The 21,795-nt window shown below is 45.7% G+C and overlaps 1 protein-coding gene across 1 annotated transcript in view; it reads right to left on the reverse strand.

The window, feature by feature from the left end:
* Positions 1 to 340: 340 nt before the first annotated feature.
* The window catches only part of LOC115144941 (procollagen galactosyltransferase 2-like), a 29,913-nt gene continuing 8,458 nt past the window's right edge, over positions 341 to 21,795 (reverse strand). The window contains exons 2-12 of the mRNA XM_029686097.2: positions 16,238 to 16,348; positions 15,992 to 16,109; positions 15,665 to 15,799; positions 14,968 to 15,172; positions 9,622 to 9,741; positions 8,319 to 8,392; positions 7,986 to 8,092; positions 7,701 to 7,833; positions 6,078 to 6,205; positions 5,743 to 5,949; positions 341 to 1,648 (exon numbers count right to left, since the gene is read on the reverse strand). Of these exons, the coding sequence (XP_029541957.1) occupies positions 1,369 to 1,648; positions 5,743 to 5,949; positions 6,078 to 6,205; positions 7,701 to 7,833; positions 7,986 to 8,092; positions 8,319 to 8,392; positions 9,622 to 9,741; positions 14,968 to 15,172; positions 15,665 to 15,799; positions 15,992 to 16,109; positions 16,238 to 16,348 (1,618 nt within the window). The 3' untranslated portion in view covers positions 341 to 1,368. The remainder of the gene's footprint in view (positions 1,649 to 5,742; positions 5,950 to 6,077; positions 6,206 to 7,700; positions 7,834 to 7,985; positions 8,093 to 8,318; positions 8,393 to 9,621; positions 9,742 to 14,967; positions 15,173 to 15,664; positions 15,800 to 15,991; positions 16,110 to 16,237; positions 16,349 to 21,795) is intronic.

Raw genomic sequence — 21,795 nt, forward strand, 5'->3', positions numbered from 1 at the left:
TGAGCTGAATGCCTCAGTAACTTTTCTACCTGTTCATACATACAGTACCTGACTTGGCTACGACAAGGATTTCTTTCTGACCAGGTGACACTAAATGTGACATACAGTACATGAACTGTGTTATAGACTGAAATGTTAACATTGACCGGAGATGTGTCTGTGCTACACAGAGGGAGGTTGAGGTCGTGGGAAAAGTGTAGAAGTTTAGATTAGTGATACAATTAAAATAACAGCAATAAACAGGCTAGTCTATATAGTCTATTCAAACACTGTAGCCATAACTGAGGTGCTTGTGGCCTACTCACAAACAAACTGCAGAGTGAAAAAAAAAACACACACATTTGGTCAAGACGTTTTATTAGCTGAGAACTTTATCCCACCACCTCTCCAGTTAGATGAAAGGCCAGGCTCAGCAAAGTGTAAGGCCAGACGAGTGTAGTCTGATCCATGTGTAACAGGGCCAGCCTGCTAACTACTACTGTAAGGCCACAGAGGAACACTGTCCTCCATCATCCTCCATGTCCTGTCCTGCATATTGGAAAGAATCTGATGGCAAATGATTATGACTCTCTCTCTCTGTGTGTGTGTGTGTGTGTGTGTGTGTGTGTGTGTGTGTGTGTGTGTGTGTGTGCTTTGCACCACATACACATTCTGCAGACATACACATGCATGTGGTGTGTCTGTGAGTGACAGTGACATCATTGGAATTGACAGTACTCCTGGGTACAGTATGTCAGTCTCCAGCCTGCATGCACACAAGCACACACACACACATAACACGTTTTTAGACAGCTGTAAGATAACTTTATTCCTGACCATAAACCACATCTGTTATTTTTAAATTACAATATTAATCCTTTTTAACAATAAAAAAAAGATTTATTTGTGAATTGTATCTCTGCACTGCCAACAGCAATATCTGTCTTCCACATGTTGCAGAGTCCCGGTTTGTCCCCGTCTCTCTCATATAGTCCAGCATATAGTCTCTCTCATATAGTTCACCCCCCCCCCAGTCCTTCTCTGCATCTCTCCAAGGTGTGTGTGTATGTGTCATGTAGAGTGGATGGGGAATAAATTAAGCTGGGGTCCTGGGCCTGAAGCCCACTTCCTATTCCTCAGTGCACAGACCACTCCGCCCCTCTCCAGGCAGCCAATGGGATTCGCATCTCAGCCTGCTGTTATGCTATTAGCCAGCAGATAGCCAATGAGAAAGAGCACCGAGCGGAGCAGTTTAGTGTGTATCCAGTTGGTTGGGTCTTTGAGTGTGTGTGTGCAGTGCACATGCCTGTGCAGTGTGTTTCCGTCCAGGTGTGTGTGTGTGTAAATCTATGTGTATGTCTGTGTGTAAACAAGTCTATCTCTTCTTCCTCAGAGTTCGTCTCGTGTGGAGCGAGCAGCGGGTGGAGGTGAGTCACCCGTCACACTGTTCTGGGCCACGGTGTGGATGCGGCCTTGCTGTTCTGTCTTCCTGGCATGCTGGTGCTGGCGGTCCCAGTCGGTGGCGGTGGCCTCGTCGTCCCAGATGGTGGAGGTCTCTGTGTCGCTGACGTAGCCTGGCTCGCCCGTGTAGTGGGTGGGGTAGAGGAGGAGGGGTTCCACGGAGAAGGCCTTCAGGTCCCGAGGCTCAAAGTGAGACATGAAGTCAGAACTGATGGAGAGAGGGGGAAGAGGGTTATATGACACGTCATCAAAGAGAATCACACACTAAGGGAGAGAGAGAGGAGGACATAGTAAACTGTCATCAAAGTGCATTTTGTGCACCATTCAAAATGATAGAGGTGTACAAAAAGGAGAGGGTCATGTATGGTAATTCAGCCCTGCAGAATCAGCACCACTTGGTCAAAGTTAAGCATGGCGAGAGATTGCATCACAGAGAGGTCAGAAACACACAATCAGAGAGCACTCTACCCTGCCACTATGGCGGAGCCAGAGAGTTGTAGAGAGGTGCAGAGAGGGAAGAGGAGCGAGACACATCAGCTTCAATCAGTCAGGCCCCGTCAGCCAGAGGTCAGCTGGTAAAGGTCAGGCCCCCTGCAGCCGTTTAGACAGTGCCAGCGCAAAGAGAGTAACCTGATGCCTTTATTACTTCCCAGGGAATTGAACCCTGAGAGGCAGGACTTAGTCTGAGGGTTAGATCCTCTCAGAGTTGGCAGAGGAGAGACTGCAGGGCATCCCTAACCTACTTTCTCTCTCTCTCTCTCTCTTACTCTCTCTCTCTTACTCTCTCTCTCTCTCTCTCTCTTACTCTCTCTCTCTCTCTCTCGTCTGTATTTTTGTAGTGATTTATACTCTCACACACACAGACATGCACACACGCACTTTGAAGCACACACGCATACATACTAATACACAGAAGCATGAATACAAACTAATACACAGAAGCACGCATACGCACACACGGATACACACCCATATACATACATACACACACTCACTCCTGCGTATTTATATAGCAATACACACACATCTACACCCCACCCTCATACTGAGCTCTGGATCAATGGGAATCCTGTCCCTCTCACCAGCAGCAGGAAGAGACATTCCGGACCCACATTCCTCCGAGAGGCAGAGCGAGGGAAAGAGAGAGAGAGAGAGAGGCGAGGACAGAGGGGAAAGGGCAAAGAGGGGTAGGGGAGAGTGAGGGAGAGAGAGGGGGGGCAGAGTGGGGTAGGGGAGAGAGATGAGAGAGAAAGGGAGGGAAAGCAAGGGAGGGAGGGAGAGAAAATGGGCAGGGGAGCAAGGAGAGGCAGAGGGCAGGGTGTAGAGACAGAGAGTACCCATTTATCCCTGGGAACAATCCCTGGCCTGTGTATCAGGGACTCGCTCTGTACAGGAGAGAGAGAGGGGGAGATAGGGGTGAAGAGAAAACGAGAGGGAGAGAAAAGAAGAGTGCCAGAGAGTGAGATGGAGTGAGGGAAATGGGTTGAAGAGAATGCATGAGGGAGAGGATGCCTGGTTGCTCTTTAAAAGTGCTTCGCTCACCATCTTAAATAAGCATGCCCCATTCAGAAAATGTAGAACTAAGAATAGATATAGCCCTTGGTTCACCCCAGATGTGACTGCCCTTGACCAGCACAAAAACATCCTGTTGCGTTCTACATTAGCATCGAATAGCCCCCGCGATATGCAACTTTTCAGGGAAGTCAGAAACCAATATAGTCAGTTAGGAAAGCTAAGGCTAGTTTTTTCAAACAGAAATTTGCATCCTGTAGTACTAATTCCAAAAGGTTTTGGGACACTGTAAAGTATATGGAGAATAAGATCACCTCCTCTCAGCTGCCCATTGCACTGAGGCTAGGAAACACTGTCACCACCGATAAATCTATGATAATCAATCATTTCAAAAAGCATTTTTCTACGGCTTGCCATGTTCTCCATGTGGCTACCCCTACTCTGCCCAACAGCTCTGCACTCCCTGCAGCAACTTGCCCAAGCCCCATCCGCTTCTCCTTCACCCAAATCCAAACAGCTGATGTTCTGAAAGAGCTGCAAAATATGGATCTCTACAAATGAGCTGGGCTAGACAATCTGGACCCTCTCTTTCTAAAATTATCCGCCAAAATTGTTGCAACCCCTATTACTGGCCTGTTCAACCTCTCTTTCGTATCGTCTGAGATCCCCAAAGATTGGAAAGCTGACGCGGTCATCCCCCTTTTCAAAGGGGGAGACACTCTAGACCCAAACTGTTATAGACCTATATCTATCCTGCCCTGCCTTTCTAAAATCTTTGAAAGCAAAGTTAACAAAGAGATCACCAACCATTTCGAATCCCACCGTACCTTCTCCACTGCAATCTGGTTTCCGAACTGGTCATGGATGCACCTCAGCCACGCTCAAGGTCCTAAACGATATCATAACCGCCATCGATAAAAGACAGTACTGTGCAGCCGTCTTCATCGACCTGGCCAAGGCTTTCGACTTTGTCAATCACTGCATTCTTATCGGCAGACTCAATAGCTTTGGTTTCTCAAATGACTGCCTCGCCTGGTTCACCAACTACTTCTCAGGTAGAGTTGTGTGTCAAATCGGAGGGCCTGTTGTCCGGACCTCTGGCAGTCTCTATGGGGGTGCCACAGGGTTCAATTCTCGGGCCGACTCTTTTCTCTGTATATATCAATGATGTCGCTCTTGCTGCTGGTAATTCTCAGATCCACCTTTACACAGACGACATCATTCTGTATACATCTGGCCCTTCTTTGGACACTGTGTTAACAAACCTCCAAACGAGCTTCAATGTCCTACAACACTCCTTCCGTGGCCTCCAACTACTTTTAAAACTAAATACATGCTCTTCAACCGATTGTTGCCCGCACCCGCCCGCCCGACTAGCAACACTACTCTGGACGGTTCTGACTTAGAATATGTGGACAACTACAAATACCTAGGTGTCTGGTTAGACTGTAAACTCTCCTTCCAGACTCACATTAAGCATCTCCAATCAAAAATTAAATCTAGAATCGGCTTCATATTTCGCAACAAAGCCTTCTTCACTCATGCTGCCAAACATAACCTCGTAAAACTGACTATCTTACCGATCCTTCGGTGGTGTAATTTTCAAAATAGCCTCCAACACTCTACTCAGCAAACTGGATGCAGTATATCACCGTGCCATCCTTTTTGTCACCAAAGCCCCATACACTACCCACCACTGCGACCTGTATGCTCTCGTTGGCTGGCCCTTGCTACATATTCGTCGCCAAACCCACTGGCTTAAGTCTTTGCTAGGTAAAGCCCCGCCTTATCTCAGCTCACTGGTCACCATAGCAACACCTACCCGTAGCACACACTTCAGCAGGTATATTTCACTGGTCATTCCCAAAGCCAAAACTTTCTTTGGCCGCCTTTCCTTCCAGTATTCTGCTGCCAATGACTGGAACAAATTGCAAAAATCACTGAAAATGGAGACCTAGAACTCCCTCGCTAACTTTAAGCATCAGCTGTTAGAGCAACTTACCGATCTATGTACCTGTACATAGCCAATCTGTAAATACAACACCCAACTAACCCATCCCCATATTGTTATTTATCTTCTTGCTCTTTTGCCCCCAATATCTCTACTTGCACATCATCATCTGCACATCTATCACTCCAGTGGTCTATTTATTGCCTTACCTTTCTAATATTCTACATTTGCACACACTGTACATAGATTTTTCTATTGTGTTATTGACTGTACGTTTGTTTATGTGTAACTCTGTGTTGTTGTTTTTGTTGCACTGCTTTTCTTTATCTTGGCCAGGTCGCAGTTGTAAATGAGAACTTGTTCCCAACTGGCCTACCTGGTTAAATAAATAAAAAATATCTTTAAAAAAAGTAACTCTGAAACACCAATAAGGAACACCACTCACCATACCACAGAGCCTATATCAGGGATGGACTCACGGAGCAAAAATAAAAACATATAAATTAAAAACTCAGTAGAGGTCTCAACTTACTGTTGAGAGTTAGAATAATAGAATACACATGGTGCAATTTCTACATTTGGTTATGCGTCAGCAGTCACTTAATTAGCCCATGTCAGCAAAAAAGAAAAGAAAAGATTGGTCAGTTAGCTGGCTGCTAGACTATCTAAACTTGTAGAAAGTGTGTTTGATTTACCGACCGGGGTGGGGCCCATTGATCATATTAAAAATGGCAAACATTTGCCTCCACCCTAAGACAAAATAAAACTGCACATGTTTCTCTCCTCCCCGTCTGTCGCCCCGACTGTGTCAGCCAGAGTGCAGACAGCCAGTCCCTTACTTGGGGTGTTTGTTGAACATGACAGGGAGGAACTCATCGACAGGTAGCATCTTGCTGAAGGCCTGAGCAGCCAGCAGCTTCCTGGCACCCTGCGCTGACAGAGCATAGCCCAGCGTCCAATACGAGTAGTCCGCCTCCACCAGGTTATTAACCCCTTCCACTGAACGCTCCGGCTGACGCACTTGCATACGCTTACGCCCCACATAGCTGTATGAGAACAGAGGGAGGGAGAGAGAGACAGAGGGAGGGAGGGAGGGTGATTCAATTCATTATACATAAGCTCACAATGAATAATAACACATCATAACAATGCTATTTGTAGACATTGTTCTTACATGAGATCCCAGTCCAGCTGGGCCTTCTCTACTTCCTCCATGATGGTCATCATTCGCCTCTTAAATCTGGGCTCAAACCTCACATCATCCTCCAACACCAGCACCTTGGAAAGACCACGCTCCACCAACTGACAACAGCACAGAGAATAGGCCTGGAGTCACAAATATGCAATAGCACACAACCACTATTGGCATCGACAGGCTGCAATGGATAGGGTCAAACGCTTCAAGTGCCTCTTCACAGAGGACCTGACATGGACCAATCATAGCGATACTGTGGTGAAGAGGGCGCAACAGCGCCTCATGGGCTCTCAATTCTCAAGTTCTACAGCTGCACCATCGAGAGCATCTTCACCGGCTGCATCACTGCCTGGTATGATAACTGCACTGCCTTCAACCGCAAGGCTCTACAGAGGGTGGTGCGGACGGCCCAATACATCACTGGGGGCGAGCTCCCAGCCCTCCAGGACATCTACACCAGGCAGTGTTTGAGGAAGGCTCATAAGATCGTCACGGGCTCCAGTCCCGAGCCATGGACTGTTCACTCTGTTACCATCTGGCAAGCAGTATCAGAGCATTGGGTCTCGGTCCAACAGGCTCCGAGACAGCTTGTACCACCAGGCCATCAGACTGCTGAACAACTAAACAAATACTACCGTTCAAAAGTTTGAGGTCACTCAGAAACGTCCTTGTTTTTGAAAGAAAAGCACTTTTTTTGTCCATTAAAATAACATCAAATTGATCAGAAATACAGTGTAGACATTGTTAATGTTGTAAATGACTATTGTAGCTGGAAACGGCAGATTTTTTTATGGAATATCTATCTACATAGGCGTACAGAGGCCCATTATCAGCAACCATCACTCCTGTGTTCCAATGGCACGTTGTGTTAGCTAATCCAAGTTTATCATTTTAAAAGGCTAATTGATCATTAGAAAACCCTTTTGCAATTATGATAGCACAGTTGAAAACTGTTGTTCCGATTAAAGAAGCAGTAAAACTGGCCTTCTTTAGACTAGTTGAGTATCTGGAGCATCAGCATTTGTGGGTTGGATTACAGGTTCAAAATGTCAAGAAACAAAGATCTTTCTTCTGCAACTTGTCAGTGTATTCTTGCTCTGAGAAATTAAGGCTATTCCACGTGGTCACTTAGAAACAAGGAAGTTTCTAAGTGACCCAAAACTTTTGAACGGTAGTGTAGCTGTCTCCCTGCACAGGCCTGCACCTTAGAGACAAATTTCTCTGACTCTCCACACATCCAACCCTTACACACAAGCACACACACAACCACCCATAAACAAACACACAAGAACACAGACTCCCACACACACACGCAATCAATGCAGCTGTTCTATTATATATCATTTGTTCAACTGCGCGACCAACACACTACCCACATTCTATTTGTAAATAGAGTCATTCTTGACACATTCATTATCTACACTGCAGATCCTCTTGTGTACATATCAGGCTACTACTATTTGTTAATTTTTACATGTCTATTATGGATATTGATTATAGTACTACAATGTTGAGGGAGCTGGCACACCTTTTATACCTGCTATAAACTGTGTATGTGAGTAATAATATTTTATTTGATTTAGTGAGGTTAGTTGAGCGCACCTGTACCCAGGTGGAGTGGTGGCTGAGGAAGCAGCCTATCTCTCCTCTGGTTAGAACACGGCCAGAGTATGGGTCCTGATAACCTGGAATCATCTCTATACCCAACGCCTGCAGTTGAGAAGTGTTCAGAGCCCTGAGAGAGAGAGGGAAGGAGAGAGAGAGCGAGAGAGTGAGCGAGAGCAAGAGAGGAAGTGAGGGATTGGGATAGATGAACAGAGAACTAATGTAAACCATAGTGTCCCATGCAGCTGTGCAGTCCTGTGTATGTGTATGGGTGAGACCTACTTGCCATCCACTGCGTCAGTAAGGGTGGCCTGCAGACCCAGAGAGGTCATGGTGCTCAACATTCTCTGTCTCCTGTCCAGACGACGTTTCAGATTGATCAGGAAGATCTGAGACGGAGGGAGGGAGGGAGGGGGCAGAGAGAGGGAGGGAGCAATCAGTAGGAAGGCAGAGTAGGAAGTAGGGGGATAGACATGGGGTAGTGGAGGAAGGAAACAGATGTAAGGAAGAGCAGGAAAGGGAGGGGAAGAAATGAATGTCACATCAAAGAAAGACGGAGACACTCACAATATAAACCAATTTCTCTAAACAGTCTGGGCCAGTGTCTTACTGTACCTCATCAAAGCCCATCTTGTCCTGCGGCATCTGGGGATTGTACAAGTACTCTGAGGGCGCTATGTTGTGGTCAACTGTTAACACATTAAGAGGAGTCAGAGTTAGAGTTAATACAGGGTTAATACTGAGTAAATGCTGACAGATGAGTCAGAGTTAGAGTTAATACAGGGTTAACACTGAGTAAATGCAGACAGAGGAGTCAGAGTTGGAGTAAATGCAGACAGAGGAGTCAGAGTTGGAGTTAATACAGACAGAGGAGTCAGAGTCAGAGTTAATACAGACAGAGGAGTCAGAGTTGGAGTTAATACATACAGAGGAGTCAGAGGTAGAGTTAATACAGACAGAGGAGTCAGAGTTGGAATTAATACAGGGTTAATACAGACAGAGGAGTCAGAGTTGGAGTTAATACAGGGTTAATACTGAGTAAATGCAGACAGAGGAGTCAGAGTTGGGGGAGTTAATACAGACAGAGGAGTCAGAGTTAATACAGACAGAGGAGTCAGAGTTGGAATTAATACAGAGTTAATACAGACAGAGGAGTCAGAGTTAGAGTTAATACAGACAGAGAAGTCAGAGTTGGAGTGAATACAGGGTTAATACTGAGTAAATGCAGACAGAGAAGTCAGAGTTGGAGTTAATACAGACAGAGGAGTCAGAGTTAGAGTTAATACATACAGAGGAGTCAGAGTTAATACAGAGTTAATACAGACTGATGAGTCAGAGTTAATACTGACAGAGGAGTCAGAGTTAATACAGACAGAGGAGTCAGAGTTGGAATTAATACAGAGTTAATACAGACAGAGGAGTCAGAGTTAGAGTTAATACAGACAGACGGCATCAGAGTTAGAGTTAATACAGACAGAGGAGTCAGAGTTAGAGTTAATACAGGGTTAATACAGACAGAGGGTGTCAGAGTTAGAGTTAATACAGACAGAGGAGTCATAGTTAGAGTTAATACAGACAGAGGATGCAAGAGTTAGAGTTAATACAGACAGAGGAGTCAGAGTTAGAGTTAATACCGACAGAGGAGTCAGAGTTAATACTGACAGAGGAGTCAGAGTTAATACAGACAGAGGAGTCAGAGTTGGAATTAATACAGAGTTAATACAGACAGAGGAGTCAGAGTTAGGATGAAGGATCATTTTGAAGGAGAGGTAGAAATCTGACAAAGTAAAAGAGGCGTTTATTTTGATTTATAGTAGTGTGTGTATGTGTGTATGTATGTATGTATGTATGTATGTATGTATGTATGTATGTATGTATGTATGTATGTGTGTGTGTGTGTGTGTGTGTGTGTGCTTACTCATGGCCTCAGCGATAGTGTGTGTGAAGCTCTCCTTCTCCTCGTCAACATTCTGTGAGGCCTTCAGAGGAACCGGCAGGAAGCCATAGTGTTCTCTGTTACACACATACATCTGGACATCTGTCAACACACAGTAACACAGAGTAAATCTAAAACACACTGATACACACATACATCTGCACATCTGTCAACACACAGTAACACAGAGTACATCTAAAACACACTGATACACACATACACCTGGACATCTGTCAACACACAGTCACACAGAGTACATCTAAAACACACTGATACACACATACACCTGGACATCTGTCAACACACAGTCACACAGAGTACATCTAAAACACACTGATACACACATACACCTGGACATCTGTCAACACACAGTAACACAGAGTACATCTAAAACACACTGATACACACATACACCTGGACATCTGTCAACACACAGTCACACAGAGTAACTCCAAAACACACTGATACACACATACACCTGGACATCTGCCAACACACAGTAACACAGAGTACATCTAAAACACACTGATACACACATACACCTGGACATCTGTCAACACACAGTCACACAGAGTAACTCCAAAACACACTGATACACACATACACCTGGACATCTGTCAACACACAGTAACACAGAGTACATCTAAAACACACTGATACACACATACACCTGGACATCTGTCAACACACAGTCACACAGAGTACATCTAAAACACACTGATACACACATACACCTGGACATCTGTCAACACACAGTAACACAGAGTACATCTAAAACACACTGATACACACATACACCTGGACATCTGTCAACACACAGTCACACAGAGTAACTCCAAAACACACTGATACACACATACACCTGGACATCTGTCAACACACAGTCACACAGAGTAAATACAAAACACACTGACACATCTGGATATCTGGAAAGAAACACTACTACACCCAAAAACCCTGTAACATGATTGTACAGTGCCTTCAGAAAGTATTCAGAACCCTTGACTTTTTCCACATTTTGTTACATTACAACCTTATTCTAACTTTTTCCTTCATTAATCTACACACAATACTCCATACTGACAAAGTGAAAACAGGTTTTTAGACATTTTTGCTAATTTATTAAACATAAAAAACTGAACAATTCCATTTACATAAGGATTCAATCCCATTACTCAGTAAAGTGCTTTGTTGAAGCACCTTTGGCAGTGATAACAGTCTCGAGTCTTCTCGGGTATGTCGCTACAAGCTTGGCACACCTGTATTTGGGGAGTTGCTCCCATTCTTCTCTGCAGATCTTCTCAAGCTCTTTCAGGTTGGATGGGGAGTGTCACTGCACAGCTATTTACAGAACAGGGCTCCGGGCAGCCGAGCGGAAATGGAGGAAAACTCGCCTCCCTGCGGACCTGACATCCTTTCACTCCCTCCTCTCTACATTTTCCTCTTCTCTCTCTGCTGCTAAAGCCACTTTCTACCACTCTAAATTCCAAGCATCTGCCTCTAACCCTAGGAAGCTCTTTGCAACCTTCTCCTCCCTCCTGAATCCTCCTTCCCCCCCCCCCCCTCCTCCCTCTCTGCAGATGACTTCGTCAACCATTTTGAAAAGAAGGTCGACGACATCCGATCCTCGTTTGCTAAGTCAAACGACACCGCTGGTTCTGCTCACACTGCCCTACCCTGTGCTCTGACCTCTTTCTCCCCTCTCTCTCCAGATGAAATCTCGCGTCTTGTGACGGCCGGCCGCCCTACAACCTGCCCGCTTGACCCTATCCCCTCCTCTCTTCTCCAGACCATTTCCGGAGACCTCCTCCCTTACCTCACCTCGCTCATCAACTCATCCCTGACCGCTGGCTACGTCCCTTCCGTCTTCAAGAGAGCGAGAGTTGCACCCCTTCTGAAAAAACCTACACTCGATCCCTCCGATGTCAACAACTACAGACCAGTATCCCTTCTTTCTTTTCTCTCCAAAACTCTTGAACGTGCCGTCCTTGGCCAGCTCTCCCGCTATCTCTCTCAGAATGACCTTCTTGATCCAAATCAGTCAGGTTTCAAGACTAGTCATTCAACTGAGACTGCTCTTCTCTGTATCACGGAGGCGCTCCGCACTGCTAAAGCTAACTCTCTCTCCTCTGCTCTCATCCTTCTAGACCTATCGGCTGCCTTCGATACTGTGAACCATCAGATCCTCCTCTCCACCCTCTCCGAGTTGGGCATCTCCGGCGCGGCCCACGCTTGGATTGCGTCCTACCTGACAGGTCGCTCCTACCAGGTGGCGTGGCGAGAATCCGTCTCCACACCACGTGCTCTCACCACTGGTGTCCCCCAGGGCTCTGTTCTAGGCCCTCTCCTATTCTCGCTATACACCAAGTCACTTGGCTCTGTCATAACCTCACATGGTCTCTCCTATCATTGCTATGCAGACGACACACAATTAATCTTCTCCTTTCCCCCTTCTGATGACCAGGTGGCGAATCGCATCTCTGCATGTCTGGCAGACATATCCGTGTGGATGACGGATCACCACCTCAAGCTGAACCTCGGCAAGACGGAGCTGCTCTTCCTCCCGGGGAAGGACTGCCCGTTCCATGATCTCGCCATCACGGTTGACAACTCCATTGTGTCCTCCTCCCAGAGCGCTAAGAACCTTGGCGTGATCCTGGACAACACCCTGTCGTTCTCAACTAACATCAAGGCGGTGGCCCGTTCCTGTAGGTTCATGCTCTACAACATCCGCAGAGTACGACCCTGCCTCACACAGGAAGCGGCGCAGGTCCTAATCCAGGCACTTGTCATCTCCCGTCTGGATTACTGCAACTCGCTGTTGGCTGGGCTCCCTGCCTGTGCCATTAAACCCCTACAACTCATCCAGAACGCCGCAGCCCGTCTGGTGTTCAACCTTCCCAAGTTCTCTCACGTCACCCCGCTCCTCCGCTCCCTCCACTGGCTTCCAGTTGAAGCTCGCATCCGCTACAAGACCATGGTGCTTGCCTACGGAGCTGTGAGGGGAACGGCACCTCAGTACCTCCAGGCTCTGATCAGGCCCTACACCCAAACAAGGGCACTGCGTTCATCCACCTCTGGCCTGCTCGCCTCCCTACCACTGAGGAAGTACAGTTCCCGCTCAGCCCAGTCAAAACTGTTCGCTGCTCTGGCCCCCCAATGGTGGAACAAACTCCCTCACGACGCCAGGACAGCGGAGTCAATCACCACCTTCCGGAGACACCTGAAACCCCACCTCTTTAAGGAATACCTAGGATAGGATAAAGTAATCCCTCTCACCCCCCCTCCCCCTGAAAAGATTTAGATGCACTACTGTTCCACTGGAGGTCATAAGGTGAATGCACCAATTTGTAAGTCGCTCTGGATAAGAGCGTCTGCTAAATGACTTAAATGTAAATGTTAAATGTCTCTCCAGAGATGTTTGATCAGGTTCAAGTCCGGGCTCTGACTGGGCCATTCAAGGACATTCAGAAACTTGTCCAGAAGCCACTCCTGCGTTGTCTTGGCTGTGTGCTTAGGGTCGTTGTCCTGTTGGAAGGTGAACCTTCGCCCCAGTCTGAGGTCCTGAGCTCTCTGGAGCAGGTTTTCATCAAGGATCTCTCTGTATTTTGCTACATTCATCTTTGCCTCAATCCTGACTAGTCTCTCAGTCCTTGTCGCTGAAAAACATTCCCACAGCATGATGATGCCACCACCATGCTTCACTGTAGGGATGGTGCCATGTTTCCTCCAGACGTGATGCCTGGCATTCAGGTCAAATAGTTCAATCTTGGTTTCATCAGACCAGAAAACCTTGTTTCTCATGGTCTGAGAGTCTGTCATGTGCCTTTTACTGAGGACTGGCTTCCGTCTGGCCACTCTACCATAAAGGCCTGATTGGTGGAGTGCTGCAGAGATGATTGTCCTTCTGGAAGATTCTCCCTTCTCCAAAGAGGAACTCTGGAGCTCTGTCAGAGTGACCTTCGGGTTCTTGGTCACCTCCCTGACCAAGGTCCTCCTCCACCGATTGCTCAGTTTGGCCGGACGGCCAGCTCTAGGAAGAGTCTTGGTGGTTCCAAACTTCTTCCATTTTAGAATGATGGAGGCCACTGTGTTCTTGTGGACCTTCAATGCAGCAGACATTTTTTGGTACCCTTCCCCAGATCTGTGCCTTGACACAATCCTGTCTCAGAGCTCTACAGACAATTCCTTCGACCTCATGGCTTGGTTTTTGCTATGACATGCACTGTCAATTGTGGGACCTTGTATAGACAGGTGTGTGCCTTTCCAAATCATGTCCAATCAATTGAATTTACCACAAGTGGACTCCAATCAAGTTGTAGAAACATCTCAAGGATGATCAATGGAAACAGGATGCACCTGAGTTCAATTTCGAGTCTCATAGCAAAGGGTCTGAATACTGATGTAAATAAGGTATTTCTGTTTTTAATTTTTAATAACATTGCAATTTTTTTTTCTAAAAACCTGTTTTGCTTTGTCATTATGAGGTATTGTGTGTAGATTGCTGAGGAAAATGGCTGTGTGTATTATTGTGTGTAGATTGCTGAGGAAAATGGCTGTGTGTATTATTGTGTGTATGTAAGTGTTTGTGAATTTGTGTTATGTATTTCATAGTTATGTGTTTACTAGTTCTGTTTGTGCCCTACCGATCACAAGCCACATCAAATAATCCCACACAATTAGTGAAGTCCGAAAGTCACAAATTTGGTGTCAATTACCCAGCCTGCCTTGTCTCCCTCCATTCAACACATGATGGGTTCTATTGTAAAACATGTCTTCAACACAAGACACAGAAGTACCCTCAGAACTATTAAAACACAGAGAACTACCCTTGCTCTCCCCTAGCCCCTTTCCCTTTAGTATTTGCAGATCTGAAGCAATCGGATAGGTGTAAAATAATATGGCATAAGATTCTTACATTTGGAACGGCAAGTAGCCTAGTGGTTAGAGTGTTGGTCCAGTAACCGAAAGGTTGCTGGATCAAATCCCCGAGCTGACAAGGAAAAAATCTGTTGTTCTGCCCCTGAACAAGGCAGTTAACCCAATGTTCCCTGGTAGGCTGTCATTGTAAATAAGAATTTGGTCTTAACTGACTAGTTAAATAAAGAGTAAATAAATGACCCCCTGGGCCTGAATGGAAGGCTAGGTGGAGCCATAAGGACTTTGATTTCACTGTGTTGGTGGTTGGGACTAGGGGTTGTTTCTGAACCTGACTGTATACACAGTTGGTATGTGGGTGTCTTGTACTCAGGGCTATGTTTTTACAACAACATGAACTAGGGTGTTGTGTCTGGACAGGATCATGGTGGGAGGGAGTTAAACTCTGACCTGCCTGTCGGGCGGAGAAGGAGAATACCATGATGTCATCGAAGGCCCAGCTGTAGTCAGGGTGAGGGGGGTAGAAGGCCAGCTCCTGACTGGCGTCACGCCTCAGGTCTAACAGGAAGGTAGAGTGCACCATGGGTACGGCGAAGCAACCCAGACGCTTCCACTCCCTGATTGGCTGGTAGTCTGGAGTACGCTTATAGTAACCCTGGGAGACAGAGTTGAAAATAAAGTAAAGTTTTAAAAAATCAAGAGATGGAGAGACAGGGTTGAAAGGAGAGCGGGTGAGAGAGGGGGACGGGAAATATAGATAGAGAATTGGTCTTAAAGATGCAGTCCGGGATCTTAAGGACAACATATTTGTAAAATATTGTACAAATAAGATTCGTAACATAAGATTTTTTTTTTTAAAATACAATAATTGCAGGACGTAACATATCCCACGATATGAATGACGGAGTACACAAATGACATAGTGCACAAAAAAACGGGGACCCGTTTTGGCTCATGAGCAGCACTTTCAAAACAACTGGCTGAAATTATACAAAAGTTCTAGAGCATCACTTTAAGAGGTGTGGAAGCTTTGTGAAGAACAGAGACCAAACGGTCATAACATTCACTTGCTTGCTGATGGAGAGAGAGGGCACATAAAGAGGAGGGAGGTCTATGTGGGGCTACATGGCTGTTGCAGGTTATTTACCTGGGGAGTGATGCCACACCAGAAGTTGGAGTAGAGAGAGCGAGACTCCAGCATGGGGGCCACCAGAGTCAGGTTCTCAGCCATGAGTAGGTTCAGGATCCTGGGGTTGGTCAGCAGGTTATCACTGTCTGCAAACTAGACACACAGAGAAAGACAACAGAATCATGTATAATCTCACAGAAAGTCATTTAACAAACATGTAGTATTGCAAGTATACAATCTAAGACAACCGGAGACGGAGAGAAAGCAGGTATCATCATTCACAGACAATTATACCATGAACTAAAGTCACACGTAATCTCACAGGTATAATATTATCTGTCTCACCAGTATATAATCTGCCCAGCGTTCCCGTGCTGCCTTCAGAGCAGCCTGCCTCAGCTTCATCACATGGTTGAAGCGGGACGGAGGCCAGTGCTTGGGCCCCCACTCATCAGTATAGGACCTGAGGACAGGACAAAAAGCTTTACGATCGGTACCTGATATTCACCATGCCTTAATGAGGTCAGACACTGGGGGGCGTGGTCAGAGGCAGGGGCGGAGTCAGACACTGGAGGGCGTGGTCAGACTTACTTGGGCTGCTCCATGGGTCTCCACTCCACATAGTGGTACTGGTCCTGGGCCTGCTTCAGCCACTCCCTCAGCATGGCTGTGCTGTTGTCCACACTGTGGTCTGTCGCTGCCCTGAGACACAATATGACATGGGACACTATATCAACACAACGCACATGACAATGCAGGAACAAGAGATTTAAGCACTAACTTTCTACATAACGCATTAAGATAATGTGTCGACACGGCAACAGCAACACGGAAACATAGCTGCAGCTGATCCTGTGTGTGTAGGATCAAAACATGAACACACACAGACACGCAGTGTCCTATGTGAGTCAGGAGAGTAAAAGGAGCAACCAACAAACAGGCCAGAGCGTACAGTACAGCACCGCAGCTGGGACAACTCTATCCTGTCCTCACACACACTGCTGCCACTGTCTGCACACCGTGTTCCCTGTCCTCACACACACCTACCCTAACTCTGTCACACACTCACCCCATGCTATCACGCTCTCACTTCTACAGAGTCGTAGCCTGACAGTAATAGCCTAAGGCCTTGAGATGATAACTACAGTACTCTCTCTCTCTCTCTCTGCATCTAATATGTGCTTAATGGAGGAAAGGGTCAAGAGAGAGAGAGAGAGAGAGAGAGAGAGAGAGAGAGAGAGAGAGAGAGAGAGGGAGAGAGAGAGGGCGAGAGGCCAGTCTCTGTAGGATGAGAGGATGCTGTGTCACTTATGGCAAGCACACACACAAACACAAACTGGAGTTTTCCACTGCTTGCTGTAATATTCCTGGCTGTAACCTCTCCAGACAAACTCTCACCCTGCGTTAGAGTGCAGACAAACCAGAGATAGCAGTGTATAAACACCCATTTTACAAAACCGCTGCTAACACTGTTCACCATGAGATAACACTGTAGACACAATTCATCACACACACAGCTCAGAGATAACAATATTGACAACTGTAAAACACACAGAAACCCTGTCCAGAGAGAGATCTTTCGGCACAGACAGTTGACTTGGTATTAACACCCAGACACTAACAGACCTCCAGACAGACAGTTGACTTGGTATTAACACCCAGACACTAACAGATCTCCAGACAGACAGTTGACTTGGTATTAACACCCAGACACTAACAGATCTCCAGACAGACAGTTGACTTGGTATTAACACCCAGACACTAACAGACCTCCAGACAGACAGTTGACTTGGTATTAACACCCAGACAATAACAGATCTCCAGACAGACAGTTGACTTGGTATTAACACCCAGACACTAACAGATCTCCAGACAGACAGTTGACTTGGTATTAACACCCAGACACTAACAGACCTCCAGACAGACAGTTGACTTGGTATTAACACCCAGACACTAACAGATCTCCAGACAGACAGTTGACTTGGTATTAACACCCAGACACTAACAGACCTCCAGACAGACAGTTGACTTGGTATTAACACCCAGACACTAACAGATCTCCAGACAGACAGTTGACTTGATATTAACACCCAGACACTAACAGATCTCCAGACAGACAGTTGACTTGGTATTAACACCCAGACACTAACAGATCTCCAGACAGACAGTTGACTTGGTATTAACACCCAGACAATAACAGATCTCCAGACAGACAGTTGACTTGGTATTAACACCCAGACACTAACAGATCTCCAGACAGAAAGTTGACTTGGTATTAACACCCAGACACTAACAGATCTCCAGACAGACAGTTGACTTGGTATTAACACCCAGACACTAACAGATCTCCAGACAGACAGTTGACTTGGTATTAACACCCAGACACTAACAGACCTCCAGACAGACATAGTCAGTCCAGCTGGAGAGAGAATGTAGGCCTTACTGCCTGAAGGACCACAGGGGTAATCCTGGGGTTAATAACAACCCTCTGTGTGTGTGTGTGTGTGTGTGTGTGTGTGTGTGTGTGTGTGTGTGTGTGTGTGTGTGTGTGTGTGTGTGTGTGTGTGTGTGTGTGTGTGTGTGTGTGTGTGTGTGTGTGTGTGTGTGTGTGTGTGTGTGTGTGTGTGTGTGTGTGTGTGTGTGTGTGTGTGTGTGTGTGTGTGTGTGTGGACGTAAACTGTAAAGCAGGGGTGTTAAACTTTAAGACTTAGACAACCAGGTGAGGGGAGTTATTTCCTCATCAGTGACCTTAGTTCATCAATCAAGTACAAGAGAGGAGCGAAAACCCGCAGACACTCGGCCCTCTGTGGAATGAGTTTGACACGTGCTGTAAAGGATGAGTCCCTCTTCTGACAACTGGTCTCTGTCACTGGGTAAAACACCTTTAGTGAAGGTAATGAATGGATGTGCACACTCTCTTTGACATGTCTTTTCAACCATGAAATTCCATATTGCTGGAGGAAATAAATGTGTTGGTACCTGTCATTTTCAAATTAGCTCTGGGCTTGGATTTGAATAGGGTGGATCTGTGAGAAGCTCAGAGACAGAAGAATCTCCATACGTTCTGTATGAGGACGCGTGTGTGTGCATGTATGCGTGCAGGAGCATGCGTTTGCATCTCATACCTTTGTTCCCTTGCCATCCTTATACAAGTCAGTGAGGTCACAGAGACGTTAGATGGATTGTATATCATACTAACTAAAACCTATTTAGTAAATGTCTCATCATGCTCATCAGAACACAGACAAAACAAACAGGCATTACACAGGAAAGAAGGGAAGGGCATATCTTTATGGAAGTGTGTACATTCTACAGTGTGATTATTTTTTTCTCTCTCTGGAAAGACGCCATTTGTTACATTAAATATATGCCTTTCTAAACAATCCTGGCAGGCTGGTATTCTTCTTCTTCTTCTTCTTCTTCTTCTTCTATGGTTAGGTTTCCACATTCCCCACTAAAATGTTAACGTTTTCAAATCTGTCCACAATTCCAGAAGGAGCCTATTCAAGCATTTTAGCAGTTGAAGGTTTCTGACTGTACGTCATTCTTCACTAGATCAGCCCCTTTAAGCCATAACACACAGCTCTGTATTAGAAGTACACTATGATATTTTCTATTACGGAAGCAGCATCTCATTTTTCCTTATGTAAGATAACAGTTGGTGTGTGATGTGTGTGTGCACGTGTGTGGATTCTATGGGCCTGTACAGGCAGAGGACAGGCAGGCACACAGGCCAGGTGTTCTATCTTTCACCTTTGTGTCTCTTCTTTCATTTATTTAGGTGACTCTTCATCATTCCATGTCCTCTCTCCATCTCCTATTCCACACATGCATTTCCTGTTTCCGTCAGGATCTATCCTTTCCAGGCTTCTCAATTTCCTCTCCCCAGGGCTGAATCACCAAGGAGGGTACAGAGCAGCAGCTTGAGTCCCTGGTCACCCCCACATCCCCCTAACCACACTCACAGGCACTGCTGCCAAGCCTGAAATCCAATGCCAATGTGTGAATGGGAAAATGTGCTTGTGGGATACTGTATAATTTTATTTTTTAAATCTGTACACTCAGAGGTGTACATAGCATCAGAACATGTGTTTTAGCACTTCTGTTCATGTGTGTTTGTGTTCTGTATGTGTGAGAGAGCGTGTTAAAATGTCAGCTCATTTTGAAGGTGTTTGACAATCCAGGCTCTGGGGGGTTAGATTGGACACTTATCCAGTCTTCCTCCCTCCCTCTTTCCCCTCATCCGTCACTTTGTTCCTCCGCTCTGCCCTCTTTGAGGTTTACAGTAACTCTATGGCTTATTATTTTCAGTCCTGGAGCGCTGCAGCTCTACTTTCTCTCTTTATGATCCTCATCTGGACACCACATGCTATTAGGTTTCACCTACACACTCTTGCCATCTCTTTCTCTCTCTATCCCTCTCTCCTCGATCTATCAGTCCCACCTGGACTGGCTATGCCTTTCTTCAGTGAGGCCCCTCCTGTGTGATGAGCTGACATTGAGCAAGATCAATGGGAGGGGTCAGGGGACAGAAGGGTGACACCTGGCCCAAAAACACTGAACAAACACTCAAGTGAAAGTTCCGAGGCCTAAAATCCTTCCATCGTATCGGCGTTGGACATGGCCCTTTTACCGTATCTAGTGTTAACAGACTTACATCACTTTACCTACAGTTGAAGTCGGAAGTTTACATACACTTAGGTTGGAGTCATTAAAACCCGTTTTTCAACCACTCCACAAAATTCTTGTTAACAAACTATAGTTTTGGAAAGTTGGTTAGGACATCTACCTTGTGCATGACACAAGTACTTTTTCCAACAATTGTTTACAGACAGATTATTTCACTTATAATTCACTGTATCACAATTCCAGTGGGTCAGAAGTTTACATACACTAAGTTGACTGTGCCTTTAAACAGCTTGGAAAATTCCAGAAAATGATGTCATGGCTTTAGAAGCTTCTGATAGGCTAATTGACATCATTTGAGTCAATTGGAGGTGTATCTGTGGATGTATTTCAAGGCCTACTGTCAAACTCAGTGCCTCTTTGCTTGACATCATCGGAAAATTAAAAGAAATCAGCCGAGACCTCAGAAAAAAAATGATAAACCCTCCACAAGTCTGGTTCATCCTTGGGAGCAATTTCCAAAACGCCTGAAGGTAACACGTTCATATGTACAAGCAATAGTACGCAAGTATTAACACCATGGGACCACGCAGCCGTCATACCACTCAGGAAGGAGACACGTTCTGTCTCCTAGAGATGAACGTACAAATCAAACCCAGAACAACAGCAAAGGATCTCGTGAAGATGCTGGAGGAAACAGGTACAAAAGTATCAATATCCACAGTAAAACAAGTCCTATATCAACATGACCTGGGACGGCAAGTTAGAGTGTTGTGGTTAGAGTGTTGGACTAGTAACCGAAAGGTTGCAAGATCGAATCCCCGAGCTGACAAGGTCTGTCGTTCTGCCCCTGAACAAAGCAGGTAACCCACTGTTCCCAGGCCGTCATTGAAAATAAGAATTTGTTCTTAACTGACTTGCCTAGTTAAATTAACTGCTCCAAAATCACCATAAAAAAAGCCAGACTAAGGTTTGCACATGGGGACAAAGATCATAATTCTTGGAGAAATTTCCTATGGTCTGATGAAACAAAAATAGAACTGTTTGGCCATAACGACCATTGTTATGTTTGGAGGGAAAAGGGGGAGGCTTGCAAGCCAAAGAATACCATCCCAACTGTGAAGCACGGGGGTGGCAGCATCATGTTGTGGGGGTGGCAGCATCATGTTGTGAGGAGGAGCCCTACAAACCTGACTCAGTTACACCAGCTCTGTCAGGGGGAATGGGCCAAAATTCACCCAACTTATTGTGGGAAGCTTGTGGAAGGCTACCCGAAACATTTGACCCAAGTTAAACATTTAAAGGCAATGCTAACAAATACGAATTGAGTGTATGTAAACTTCTGACCCACTGGGAATGTGATGAAAGAAATAAAAGCTGAAATAAATCATTCTCCCTACTATTATTCTGACATTTCACATTCTTAAAATAAAGTGGTGATCCTAACTGACCTAAAACAGGACATTTTTACTAGGATTAAATGTCAGGAATTGTGAAAAACTGAATTTAAATGTATTTGGCTA

This window comes from Oncorhynchus nerka, linkage group LG17, assembly GCF_034236695.1.
Source record: "Oncorhynchus nerka isolate Pitt River linkage group LG17, Oner_Uvic_2.0, whole genome shotgun sequence".
NCBI lineage: Eukaryota > Metazoa > Chordata > Actinopteri > Salmoniformes > Salmonidae > Oncorhynchus > Oncorhynchus nerka.